This window comes from Aegilops tauschii, chromosome 5 (assembly GCF_002575655.3).
Source record: "Aegilops tauschii subsp. strangulata cultivar AL8/78 chromosome 5, Aet v6.0, whole genome shotgun sequence".
Taxonomy (NCBI): domain Eukaryota; kingdom Viridiplantae; phylum Streptophyta; class Magnoliopsida; order Poales; family Poaceae; genus Aegilops; species Aegilops tauschii.
The window spans coordinates 369,898,860-369,911,771 of NC_053039.3; the positions used below are offsets into that span (position 1 = coordinate 369,898,860).

The 12,912-nt window shown below is 46.2% G+C and overlaps 2 protein-coding genes across 2 annotated transcripts; one reads left to right on the forward strand and one right to left on the reverse strand.

The window, feature by feature from the left end:
• The first annotated feature begins 545 nt into the window (after positions 1 to 545).
• LOC109763533 (polyadenylate-binding protein RBP47) lies at positions 546 to 4,669 on the forward strand. Its single transcript, XM_020322377.4, has 6 exons — positions 546 to 1,056; positions 2,315 to 2,768; positions 3,579 to 3,637; positions 3,722 to 3,852; positions 3,986 to 4,082; positions 4,186 to 4,669. Exons 1-6 carry the CDS (start codon positions 658 to 660, stop codon positions 4,348 to 4,350), a joined length of 1,305 nt encoding a protein of 434 aa, XP_020177966.1. The 5' UTR covers positions 546 to 657; the 3' UTR covers positions 4,351 to 4,669.
• Positions 4,670 to 5,361: 692 nt separating this feature from the next.
• Positions 5,362 to 5,794, reverse strand: LOC141023433 (serine carboxypeptidase 1-like). The gene is made up of 3 exons (XM_073500410.1): positions 5,763 to 5,794; positions 5,580 to 5,685; positions 5,362 to 5,505 (listed from the first exon to the last, which is right to left on the reverse strand). Exons 1-3 carry the CDS (start codon positions 5,792 to 5,794, stop codon positions 5,362 to 5,364), a joined length of 282 nt encoding a protein of 93 aa, XP_073356511.1.
• Between the last annotated feature and the right edge of the window lie 7,118 nt (positions 5,795 to 12,912).

Consider the following 12,912-nt stretch of genomic DNA (forward strand, 5'->3'; position numbering starts at 1 on the left):
GTGGAGTAGTTCCAGAGACTGTCTATTTTAGTAACCCCGCAGCAAGCGCAGAGTTAGACCAGCCTACCTAATTACCAGCATGACACAACCAACGTAACCGACCATGCAGCTCAGCCGTGAAAAAGAACCGTGAAACCTCCCAGTCAAAAGCTATATTTAGGTTCCATGCAATGTTTGACCAGCCAGGATCCCTCACATTGGCTCTGGTTCACTAGAATATCAGAGCAGGATTACTACGGATGCAAATAAAAGTAAAAAAATCGCTTATTTACCGTATGATTGGTAATTAAATTAACTACCAGTGTTCATTTATTTATTTACGGGCAGGTTGCATCCGCATCCGCGCCCTAAACCTGAAAGTCAGAAACGAATCTACGTGTAACCCGCGGGGGCCGGGTCAGGCCGACACGGACGTGGATCCGGTCAAGGACGGGGACGGACGGCCGGGGGCGCCTCCACGCGCGCCATCGGACGGCCCGCGCGCCCCCATATCCTCCGCCGCCGCGTGCTTTATTTAGCCACCTCCCTCCCCCCTGCCGCGAGCTGCTACTGCTCCCTCCTCCCTTCTCCTCCACCTCTTCCCTCTCCTCGCCTCCAAATTATCTCCGTCGGACGCACGCACGCACGCGCGGGGAGAGGTTTGGTTTTGCGGTGACCATGCAGGCGGCGACGGTGGCAGCGGCGGCCAACGGCGGGGGCGACGTGCAGAAGCAGCAGCAACAGGTGGGGGCGGCGCCGCTCCCGGCGGTGGCGGCGCTGGCGCCGCCGCCCCATTGGGTGGCCATGCCGTTCGCGCCGCCGGGCGCCGCGGCCATGGTGGTGCCGCACCAGATGGCGCCGGCGCCGCCCCACCAGTTCGCGCCGCACTTCGTGCCGTTCCACGCCGTCGCGCCGCCGCCCCCGCCGCTGCAGCCGCGCCCGGCGCACGTCGCCATGGGCTCGCCCGCCCCCGCCGCGCAGCCCGGCCAGGAGGAGAACAAGACCATCTGGGTCGGCGACCTCCATTACTGGATGGACGAGAACTACCTCCACACCTGCTTCGGCTACACCGGCGAGGTGAGCACGCCCGCCTCCCTCCCTCCCTCCCCCAACCCCAGATCTCGCCCACGTCCACGCCGCCCCCGGGCCAAAGCTGCCAAAAAGAGACACACCGTCTCCCTTTCGCATACCCCACTGACCAGGAACCCTTTTCTTGGATGTGACAAGCCCGCGAGATACACTAAATGTGTGGTTAAATCACGCCCCATTCCACGAAAAATGGCGACAGGTTTCAGAGGCGCGATTCGTCTCTCGGGTCGCGCGAGGTCGGGGGAGAGAGAGAGAGAGGCGGATCTTAACAAAGACTGGGTAGAGCCTATAGTTGCAGGCGTGCAGTGGGTAGCGCAGAACGCAGACGCGGGCGGCAGTACAAATGATTGGGTCACTGTGCGGAAAGAGGAAATGGGCGAGCAACCGCTGGGCACCCCGGGAGGCGTGGATCTGCGGCCTGAAACTGGAAACTCGCAGTCCCCTAGATTGGCTGTGGCAAGGCAAGATACCCCCTACCCCTTCCCGTGCTGGTCATGGGGATATGCTTGGTCTGATGTGCCAGGTTGCCTACCTCGTAACGGCAGGATTCCTGGCGCACCATGGCCGTACATCTGTTTCGCCCCTCATTGGCCCGTTTTTAGTTTGGCGGTGTTGGGGATTGGGATGTGCTGATTAGGTGCTTCTTCTATGTAGAAACTAGCCGATCTACTGCTGCTTCGCAGAAAAGGAGAACATTTACATTAGTTTTCTCAAACTACGTTCAAAACCAGTTTGAGTTAGGGCTTTACACTTTAGAAGAACTGAGCTCTGAATATTCAACTATTGTGATAGAAAATGAGGGTTTCTGCTTGAATGGGAGTAGCACCTTTTGCTCTTCCATTTTCGTGTCCACTAACATAGTAACATGTGATCAAGCTGAGCTTACAGATGATTCCTTTATAAGCTCCAGTTTCATGTACTGTCTGTCTTTGCTGCACTTCCATTTTCATCATTTTGTAGCAGCTAAAACGGGCCGCGGCATTGTCACCTCCAGAACAATGGAGAGAGACTTGATCATACATGGGGTTTATATGAGGACAAAAAGCTCATCGTTTTTAGCAGCCTTAAACCAAACGTTTTACTGGGCTGTTTCGCCGGCTTGTGTCTTGACAATTGAAATTCTGAACTGTCCAGTCAGTTGAGGAACATAGACTGCATTGCAATGTGTCTTCTTAATTTCTTATGCAATTTACAGTTCTTACTATCCAAGCTCAAACTTGTACTAATATGTATGAATATGATGCAGGTTGTCGCAATCAAGGTTATTCGTAATAAGCAAACCGGACAATCAGAAGGATATGGATTTGTAGAGTTCTACAGTCATGCTGCAGCTGAAAAAGTGCTTGATGGTTTTGCTGGGCATATAATGCCAAATACTGACCAACCTTTTAGGATAAACTGGGCATCATTTAGCATGGGGGATAGGCGTTCGGACATTGCTTCAGATCATTCCATATTTGTAGGCGATCTTGCCTCTGATGTCAATGATACTGCATTGCTAGAGACTTTCTCCAGCAGGTACTCCTCTGTCAAAGGTGCAAAAGTTGTTATTGATGCTAACACTGGTAGATCCAAGGGCTATGGCTTTGTGCGGTTTGGAGATGATAGTGAGAAGACAAACGCCATGACCGAGATGAATGGAGTGTATTGCTCAACTAGGCCCATGAGGATTGGCCCTGCAACTCCCAGAAAATCTTCAGGTTAGTTGACAAGTTTCTCAGTTTCCTATGTGCTCTGAATTAATTGTTGGCCCAACTGAATGGAGGTTCCTTGATTTGGTTGTGTTCTTTCCCTGTTAATTTACGTTTTCTTTTGATATAGTCTGAAACTAAATCCACACAACCCTCTACCTATATGCAAACATATGAGCCTGGCTGTTGGATTACTGATGGGGCGAGATTCCAATGATTTTAAAACGTGGTTTAAGGGGGAAGTTCCCTCCCTTAACTGTTCGTTATTTAGGTAGAAATGAGACCTTCCTGTGGATCGAATGCGGGTGGGCTAGCTTACACCCATAAGCTCTAGCCATCCGAGCTAGCGCTGATTCCAATGATTTTGATTTTAACCATTCGTAGAAGTTCTGGTTTCTAGGTGGGACTACTTTTAGTTAGTTCCCTGCCCTTTAGCATCTCTTTGCCACTTTAACTTGAAATTTTCACTTGTTCTTTATCACACATCTGGACTTGTTTACATTCAGCATTTGTTTGGGAGGGAGATTCGTTCAGAATATAGTTCACACTTAACACTATCTATGTAGAAAACTGTTTTTGCTCTGCATTCATGCCTTGCTGTTTTTCCGCACTACCTTTTTGGAAAGTGGGTTTGTATTGGTGATAATGAGATAAGTTCATATTTTAGAGAATATTATTGATTAGTCAAATAAAATCTGAGAACTTGTGAATTGCTATTAACATTATTCTTCTAGATAAAAAATTCTACAGGAACCATTTAATGTTGTTTTCATAGCTGTGACTGTTTATTTCTGTTTCCTGAAAAAATGTTTGGTGTAGGTACTTCTGGATCTACTGGTTCATCTGCTCGATCAGACGGAGATTTGACAAACACAACTGTGAGTACAGATGCATCGGCTGTAACTTATGCAATATACATCGTTACAGCTTTTCTCTTATCATCGTTGTTTAATTGTCCTTAGGTATTTGTCGGTGGGCTTGACCCAAATGTTAGTGAAGATGATCTTAAGCAAACCTTCACCCAGTATGGTGAGATTTCCTCTGTGAAGATTCCCGTTGGGAAACAGTGTGGGTTCGTGCAGTTTCTTCAGAGGTATGGATTATTGGCCATGCAATTCTATACTTTTCAGTTCCTCCCCACATACAATTTTTGTTTCGTTGCATTGGCTCTGTCACCATGATGGAATCCGATCGATTAATGATGTCAAGGTTTTTCCCTTTCTCAGAAAGAATGCAGAAGATGCATTGCAAGGGCTAAATGGGAGCACCATCGGGAAACAGACCGTGCGCCTTTCATGGGGTCGCAATCCAGCAAACAAGCAGGTACCATCATATGCTCATGTTGCCTTCCCTCCCTCCTTAAACAGTAAAATTATGCAGCCAACATAACCCAAGAACCTGACGCTACTGCATCTCTTCTTTGCAGTTGAGGAGTGACAACGGCAACCAGTGGAACAACGGGATGTACTACGCGCCCTCGCCGTTCTACAACGGGTACGGCTACCCCGCGGCACCGTTCCCTGACCCGGGCATGTACGCCGCTGCCTATGGCGCCTACCCGGTCTACGGGAACCAGCAACAGGTCAGCTGAAGATAGGAGGTTGACACGCCCATCGCACGACAACCGGAGGCGCGCACGCAGTAGCTGTAGCTCTCGCTAGAGAAAGAAGGTAGACGACGACGGCTTCTTAGGTGAGCTAGATGTAGTGACTGGTCATGTAAAGTACATTACTGCTATTACGAAGAACTAGCACCACTAAGACACCTAAAATGACTCGATCGCCATGGCCGTCTAGCTGGATTGTTCTAGGGAAAAAAGAAGTTTTGGCCTAGAGCTGCAATATTAAGGTAGAACAATAATCTATTCAATACCTTCTGCGCGGTTTCTGATCGATTTGGCTTTTTTGGTATTTGTTTTCGAACTGATGTTAAGCTGAGCAAGTAGGTCTAGCTGCTAGAATATTTTGCAAACAATCAATAGCTCATCATAGCTAGCAATTTCGTCACATAAATCGTGAGATGATTAGTGGAACGCTTGACGATAGTTTTGGCCTCGGAAAGACAGCTGAACGTATTTTCTAGCTAGTTCGACAAGATTTCCTTTTCCTCTGTCAAATATTAGTACAATTATTATGAAGCTAATAGGGAGCGTCAAACAGAGTATAATCGACATTTAGTAGTAGCCCGCCTCTAGGGCTGTACCAAAAGCTCGTAGCTCACGAGTTTAATGAGCGCTCGATAGTTCCGCTCGTTAGGCTCGTGGCTTGCTTCTTAATGAACAAAGCTAATCATCAATTTCAGCTCGTTAAGCTTAACGAGCTTAACGAACGAGCTAACGAGTTTCACGAGTAGCTCGGTAAGCTCGTTAGTAACAACACAACACATATTTCATCTTATATGACAAATTGCTGTAGCACCTCAGCTTATCTATTCAATCTAATCTACATAAGAGGCAACAAACTAGTGCATTTCTTTTTGTAATAATTATTAAAGGCAACAACATATTACATGCACGATTACATGGCTGCACCCTTGACGACACGCAGTGTGCGGTTCTTGAGCATTTCATGAACGCGATTTCTACTCGATTGGTTCACATGTCTTAGCGCGGTGGAAGTCTTCCATCGAGGAAGGCGCTGATCAACGCCAGAGCTCGCTCGGGCTGGTAGGCAGGGACCATGCGCCCCGCACCCCTGACGGTCGCAAACACCAGCCCACCCTCGTACCCCTGAATGTATCCTCCAGCCTGCAACAAAGCAGAGCAGCATTGTCACAAGTGATAATCTCCACTGACAACTGCAACGTCAGCGCTCAGTTTACCTCGTTGTTTACTGTCCATGGGCGCCATGGCTCCGTGACATCAAGTCCGAGGGCATGTAGGGTGTACCTCGTGGCGGTGAACGGGCATACGGAGTCAAAGTCGCCGCTGAAAAAGAAAAAACTTTCCACTGTTACACACTCTGGCATATCTTGCTTGTGGTTCGGTGTTGGGTTTGGCGTTACCTGTACAGCCACACGGGGAGGTTGTGCTCCATCATCCACTTAAGGGTTGGCAGCATCGACGTCGGTCCATCATTCCACTTCAGTTTGATGCAAAAGTAGTAGATCGAGCGTCAGTTAGGGGAGTTTTTTTGCTGCAAAGGTGTTTTGTTTTACTGTCCTAGTCAAGCAATTAATCTTACGCGCAGTGTGACCACTCTGTTGGTCTAGCATGCATGGCCTCTTGCACCCGAGGATAATTGACAGTGGCGGATCTAGGGGTGGGGTGGTGGGGGCCATGCCCCCCCCCCCCCCCCCCCCCCACATACAATTTGCAGAACTTTTTTTACTAGTGCATTCATATGCATACTCAGTACTTTATTAACTATTCGCAATGTGTTTTCATAAAAAAAAACACCATCCTTTGAAATGTTTGACCCCACGATGGTCATTCTAGATCCGCCACTGATATTCAGGTTGTGGCTCAGGATGGTGGCCGCGAGCTGCGGCACATAGTGTCCGCCGTAGCTCTCACCAGAGATGTAGAAGGAACGACCGTTGTACTCCGGAAATCTGTCAAGCCATTTGACAAGGAAGATAAAAGAGTGGTTTTTCTACATCCTTGCTCGGTGCGCCCATGCGAGAAAACGTAGCAAAACATTTTAAAAAATTCTGAAACTTTGTGGGAATGATCATCAACAAATGTTATGGGCACTTGCAAAGTTTGGTGATCAAATAAAATTCGAGCAGTTTTGTACAAAAAAGAAAAAATCACTAAAAATTAGTCAAAATGTAAGTGCACTGTTTGAGCAGATTTTAATTTTGATGATCATTCCCATTTCAGAATTTTTGAAACTACATACTAAGCAAAATGAGTGAATATACACTCCAAAATGCATCTATATACATACTTGTGGTCTTGGTCTCGCTCGTAGGAACGCACGGGCATTTAAACTAGTGGTCTTGTGGGGGTTCGAACACGTGACCAGCCTTTAGCATGCACGCCTTGCTAGCCAATTGGCCGATTCAAATATGCTACCATGTGAGGATTCACACTGTTTATATACGCCGGACGGAACAACATGAATTAAAGAAATTTAATCCAGCAAAAAAAGACAATGCCGGGTCTGTGATTCAAACATCCGACCAAAGGTTATATAGCAGCCTTGATACCACTCCAACCAAAAAGTCACATATTTCTAAATTATAATTAGTATCTATGACTTATAATAAACATAATTTCAAAATTTACTTGTCATTTTAAAAAGAATTCACGTGTTATTTTAAAACATATTCATACAATTTAAAATATTTATGAATTATAAGTTTTTTATCAGATTCAAATATTATCCATGTGAGGATCTGCAATCTGAGGGTGCACTAGGATCATATTAAAAAAAACATACAAACTTTTTTATACTATATAAACTTTTGAAAACAGCACAAAAAATTTCTTGGAATGCGAACACTTTTATGTACTACATGAATATTTTGTTATAAACATGGGAAATTATAAACTTATATGAGAGTTAAATTACTTTAGTATTTTCTTAAAGATGTAAAATATTTTATGTTTGGTAATTTAATAATGTTTATTTTTGTTAAATTATTAAGTAGATATTTTACGAAAATTTTAATTTTCATTTATTTTAATTATATCAGTATTGTTGATAACACATGATTATAATTTACATATTTCTACAAATATTTAAAATGGAAAAACTAGCAAGTTGAAAATGGGGCGCACTGTGCCCGTTTTACCTACACGAGCGGACCATGTTATAAACAAATATTTATCCTTTGTAATATTATTACATGTCTTGGGTTTGACTGGTATCTTGGCCGCTATAGCCTTAGATTAGCTACAGTGGGAGTAACTTTAGCAGTAACATCGAGTTAAACTCAGCAAATTTATTTATGTGACAATGAGTTAATGAGGAAAGAGGTAGTTTGAGTAATTTAGCTAGTTACCGTAACATCACATGTCCCAATGCAATATGAGTCTATAATCTAATAAATAAAACTTGGCATGACACCATACTTATGTTACTACCCATTATAAAAATAGTAATAGTCTAGAGATGTGTATATAATTCTCCACTGTGGCAGTCTTAGGGGTGCAGTTTCCAATCACTGTCCCGACACTATTTTTGCTGGAATAATTTCTTCGTTTATGTCAATCAGCCTTTATAAATCATGTGAATATAGGCAGGGCAGCAAAATTGATTTTGTCTGCTGGCTAGCAACGCGCACATGCAAGCGACAGGTCTTGGTTTCGAGTACCCACCTGCAATATTTGTTGTTTCTCTCTGAGGGTTTTTCGTAAGAAGAAAATAATTCAAGGCGTTTTCTGCAAAAATAGGCCACACATCCTCCTCCTAGCGTCGGTCGATGACAACGGGCCCATGCATGCTGGTGTGCCTTGTCAACCTCATGGAGGTATACATGTATGATTTGAATCGTATTTGCATGTCCATGCCAAGTTATGAAATCAGTTCAATGTATTTTTCAAATTCAAGCACTAAAGTAAAAATCTGTAGCAATTTCAGGCTGGTGGTGTAATTACCTCTTTCTAATAAGGGTATCTAGACCCTAATGCACCACATGCCACCTGCCTCACAAACTTGGTAGGTGGCCAGGTGAACATCAGGTTGGTGGTCTACTCTTTATTTTTGAGACGATGCAAAATATTTGCTATTTTCATTGATTAAGAAGAAGAGAGTTTTCCGGTTAATTAAAGGAAACCGAGCGAAAATCTAGATTACAAATCCCACATGGGGCACACGTGGACGACCTGGCCACAAATAAGATCATGACACACACCCACTGACATAGTCAGATCGTCAATACCAACTGAGAGCATTATCGGCATCATCCATCACATCTGATTAGACGACTTTGACTTCGCCTTGGACAAGCACACACTTACCAACCGTCGAGAGATTGCACTGAACAACAAAGCAACGCCAAATTGTCGACTGAAGTGTCGAGGACATGGCATCTCTGATTTTGCTGAAGAGCTTCACATGAGAAGAAGTAAGCCTCACACCAACCTAGACAGCACAACATCCGGAGAGCACCACCCACTGAAAACCACCCTCATGGAGTTATCGTTCTCATAGTGGCCCCGCCTCCCGCAACTTCGACTTCTCTATCACAGCAAGAAACCAACATAGGCGCATCCATTGGCGCACCAGATCATTGATAGTAGACGGACAAGCCACGAGCCGGCTCCGCTCAACATCATCGTCATTACCACACAAGTTGCAACAACACAGCAACCTCCCACACCGTCGGTCGGGCACCAGCCGACCGCGATGCCGTGCACGTCTAGCCTGCTGGAAGCACAAAAGGGGCCACGATCTCAAAGATGGTGCCATATCCTGACTTTTTCCCAAAGATCTTGATCCAAGAGTTGAGGATTCACAAATCTCCACAACGACACCTCTAAGGAAGATAGCGACACCCACGGGCGCCGCCGCTGCCTGCCAGCAAGAACCGGAGAATATTTAGCCTGGAGCAGTGAAATCTCCACTCCCACGCAACACCTCTGCTGACCCATGCATGCCTGCATAGCAATCACGTCATCGCCACACAGGGACCACCATCACACTTGCCGTCACTGCTCCGCCTTTGAGCGGCACCACTGCGTCGACCAACCCTTGGCGAGCCAGATCAGAGCTCCACACCTCCTGCCGAGGAACTCGAGTAGCAATCACTGCACCGCAAGACCTAGCCCAACAATCACGTAGCATGCGAGCAGGGACGGGAGGGCTGCCACCTCTCCTCATCTGGGCTGGCCGGATCTGAGCGCTGAGGTAGGAAGCCTAGCCCTAGCATGCCCGGAGACGCCGCGGCATGAACGACCCCCTTACCACCGGATCCGTGCCACCGCACGCCTGGAGACGCCGCCATAGGAGCCATCCACTAGAACCGCGGCCCTGGCCGCCGGCCGCCGAGCAGGATGAAGAAGTGCCCTTCCTCCACCAAAGGACACGTGTAGCTGCACCCTATGCCATGCCGCCCTGCCTGCACCGCCTCACCGCACCGCCCCGAGCGCGAGCACCCGCGCCAGCGCACGCGTCTGGTTGAGCACCCATCGGAGCGAACGGCTTGCGTCGCCCAATCCCCAATAGCAAGAGGAGAATCCCCCCTCCCAAGCTACGTGGGCTTAGCTTGATAAGTCACGCCAGCGTCGGGCGAGGGGAGGGTTTGCTCCGGGGCCGCCCGTGGGAACGACATGGGAGGAGAGTTTTCGGGGATGCCACTGAAACTTACTTGTCGGTTCCAATATAGTAAAATGTGCATTTGTCCCATGAACTTGGTGGCCATATTCGAAAAGGTCCTTAAACTCAGATCTTCAATACGACCCTTGAACTTGGTGCACCGGTCCTAGGTTACTATTGGGCATACGTATTTCGGTCGCCTACTAGAGGCCTTCTCTCTCCAACTGGATGGGACAATAATAAAAATAGAAACACAAATAAATAACGGGGCACATAGGGGCTCGAACATGTGACCTTGTGCTGCGTCCGTGAAATATATTAATTTAATTAATAATTACAATATGTTCCCTAAGTTTTAAGACCCCCACAATTAATTGAGGTCATCAATTTGAAGTTTGGTCATCTAATTTTGATTGAAACAACAATTTCTTAAGAAGCTCTCTCATTTAATTCTTTTATTTTACTGTGCTTTCTAATTTTGGAGCTCTCCCATTTGATAGCGATATTTAGTGTTGGATTTGGTTCACATTTTAACCGGGTCATTTTTTTCAAATTAATCGGCAGCAACCGCTTATAAAAATATATAAATCCCATGCACCCTCTCACCACCTAGAAATAAACGCGCCAACATGTGATAATGTAGCACCAATATATTACACGCACCCGCCGACGCAGAAAATTTACCCACATAGATATGGGTTGATTAGCAGATAACACAGAACGACACCGCGAAGGACCATCAAAACGTCACATGATAAATAAAAATAAAACACATTCCATCATCTCTCCCACTCACCAAACGAAATATTCCCTTAGTTTTGAAATATAAGGTGTATTAGTTTTTTGAAAACTCAAATATCTTTAACTTTGACCAAGTTCACAGACAGAAATATCAACATCCACAATTAAATAAATAAATATTAAAATTCACATCATGATGAATTCAATGATACTGATTTGCAGAAAGCAAAACAGTATAAGGGTCGTTCGGAGTTCCAGGCACGTTGCAGAGAACAATCCGAACTGAGGCAATCTTTCCGGATTCGCTCCGCCTTACAGCCTTGCTTCCCATTGTCATTGCCATTGTAGCACGTGTGTGGCCCAGCCCATAAGGGCCATGCGGACTTGACGTCATCCCCACCTTCCTCCAGTATCTCACTGGCAGTCCCTCGTGAGTGCGGCACGCACCTTTTTCTTTGTTTCGGAGCACTGGTATCAGAGTCCCTCGGTAATCAAAATCATAGAGGCCAAAGTTGCTAATGTATCTGCAAAAGAAGAGCTATAGGAAGTAGCAAGGAATCCCACATGAACCATAAGCTAGAATACTGGTATCAAGAGATGTTATTTATTGATATATTTTTCTATGCATTTGGTTAAACTTAAAGATCTTAGACTATTTCCAAAAAATACGCCTTATATTTGAAACAGAGGGTGCAAACTTTTTTTTAATAAAAAACCCTCAACGCCAACAACACAGCAAAGCGCGCCCAATCCTTCTAGTATAAGCCATTTTGTAATGACACTAATCTATACTCAATACCCTTCCAAATTTGTGACACATTAACAGTAAAGACAATATCGAAAATACGGCCACTAATAGCATCTACAGCCGTGGTTGACAAATCCGACGCTCCATACGTCCGCAGGCGCATTCGGACGCGTCCACGGACAGTGACCGGACAATACTCAGATTGTCGTGTCGACATCCGTGTATCTAAATCCGGTACACTATATCCATCCTAAAGCATGCAAAGTGAATAAAAACAACGTAGATCATCAAACAGACTTCAAAATGCACATACAATCAACATTCATATATCACCAAAAGATCTCCACACTTCACATAATCCACATAAACGACAGACAAGTTTAAACTATATAGTAAATACGTCAAATAAAGGACGGAGACGATAGAGCTTCACCACTTCCTCGGCCTTTTGCCCTTCCGATCGTCGGCGCTGCTATAGGTGTCCACGGTCGGAGGTGGGTTGTCGGAGCTGTCAGATGAAGAGGAGAGGACGATCTAGCCCTTCATCCTCCGGATGATGCAGTCCTGCTTCCGCTTGAGCATGGCCACCCATGCCTCCTCCGCCACTGCCTTCGCCACCTCGCGCGCAGACTGCTCCAGGCCCAACCGGAACGCCTTCGCGTTCTTCCTTCGAAGCCAGCGAGTGTTCGTCTCCGCCGATGGTAGACCCACGCGAGGAGCAAGGATGTGCACATTTTAAAAAACTCTGCAAGCAGAACCAGTTATGGAAGTACAATTTGATACGCGACAGACTTAATGTGTGCACGCAGAGACACGTGAGGGACAGGAAAGCTGCAAGAGATGCAGTGGTGAGGGCACATGTTGAAGCAGTAGCTGCACAGTTGGCAACAGGAACAGCGGCCGTGGAGGAGGAGCCTGTTGGGCTATGTGACCTGCCAGGCTTTGACCCACCTGGTACTAGGAGAAGGCTCGGGAGGTCCATTAAAACCTTCGAGCAGTGGATAGAGCATGAGCCTCTGGAGAGGTGGTCTTTGCTACATGACACACATGGAGCAAGGTACGGTGTCATGACAACGAACCTCGCGGAAACATACAACTTTGTCCTCAGAGGAAACCGGGCATTGCCACTTACAGCCATCGTTGAGGGTATTTTCTATGGCACCGTCAAGTATTTCAGAGATAGACGTCAAAAAGCAGAGCAGCATATCTTAAACAACCCAAATACACGGTACTGTGAAAGAGTCACGAAGTACATGGACAACAAGATGCAAAAAGCTAGGTCACACACTGTAGTCGCCATCGGTACTCAAGAAAGAAGGTTTGAGGTCCGCTTAGCCAACAACAAATTCGGATGTGCAAATGAGTTGAGGACGCATGAGGTGAAAATCGGTAATGAAGCCTGGCCAACGTGTGAGTGCACATGCAACAAACCGAAATTGCTTCACCTACCTTGCTCACA

What these genes read in the sequence shown, in the direction of transcription:
- LOC109763533 (XM_020322377.4), top strand. Translation starts at nt 658, where the DNA reads ATGCAGGCGGCGACGGTGGCAGCGGCGGCCAACGGCGGGGGCGACGTG. An exon ending in GCTTCGGCTACACCGGCGAG is followed by an intron (nt 1,057 to 2,314) that starts GTGAGCACGCCC and finishes AATATGATGCAG; the next exon opens with GTTGTCGCAATCAAGGTTAT. An exon ending in GAGATTTGACAAACACAACT is followed by an intron (nt 3,638 to 3,721) that starts GTGAGTACAGAT and finishes AATTGTCCTTAG; the next exon opens with GTATTTGTCGGTGGGCTTGA.
- LOC141023433 (XM_073500410.1), bottom strand. Translation starts at nt 5,794, where the DNA reads ATGGAGCACAACCTCCCCGTGTGGCTGTACAG. An exon ending in CTCCCCGTGTGGCTGTACAG is followed by an intron (nt 5,686 to 5,762) that starts GTAACGCCAAAC and finishes TTTCTTTTTCAG; the next exon opens with CGGCGACTTTGACTCCGTAT. An exon ending in CATGGACAGTAAACAACGAG is followed by an intron (nt 5,506 to 5,579) that starts GTAAACTGAGCG and finishes GCTTTGTTGCAG; the next exon opens with GCTGGAGGATACATTCAGGG.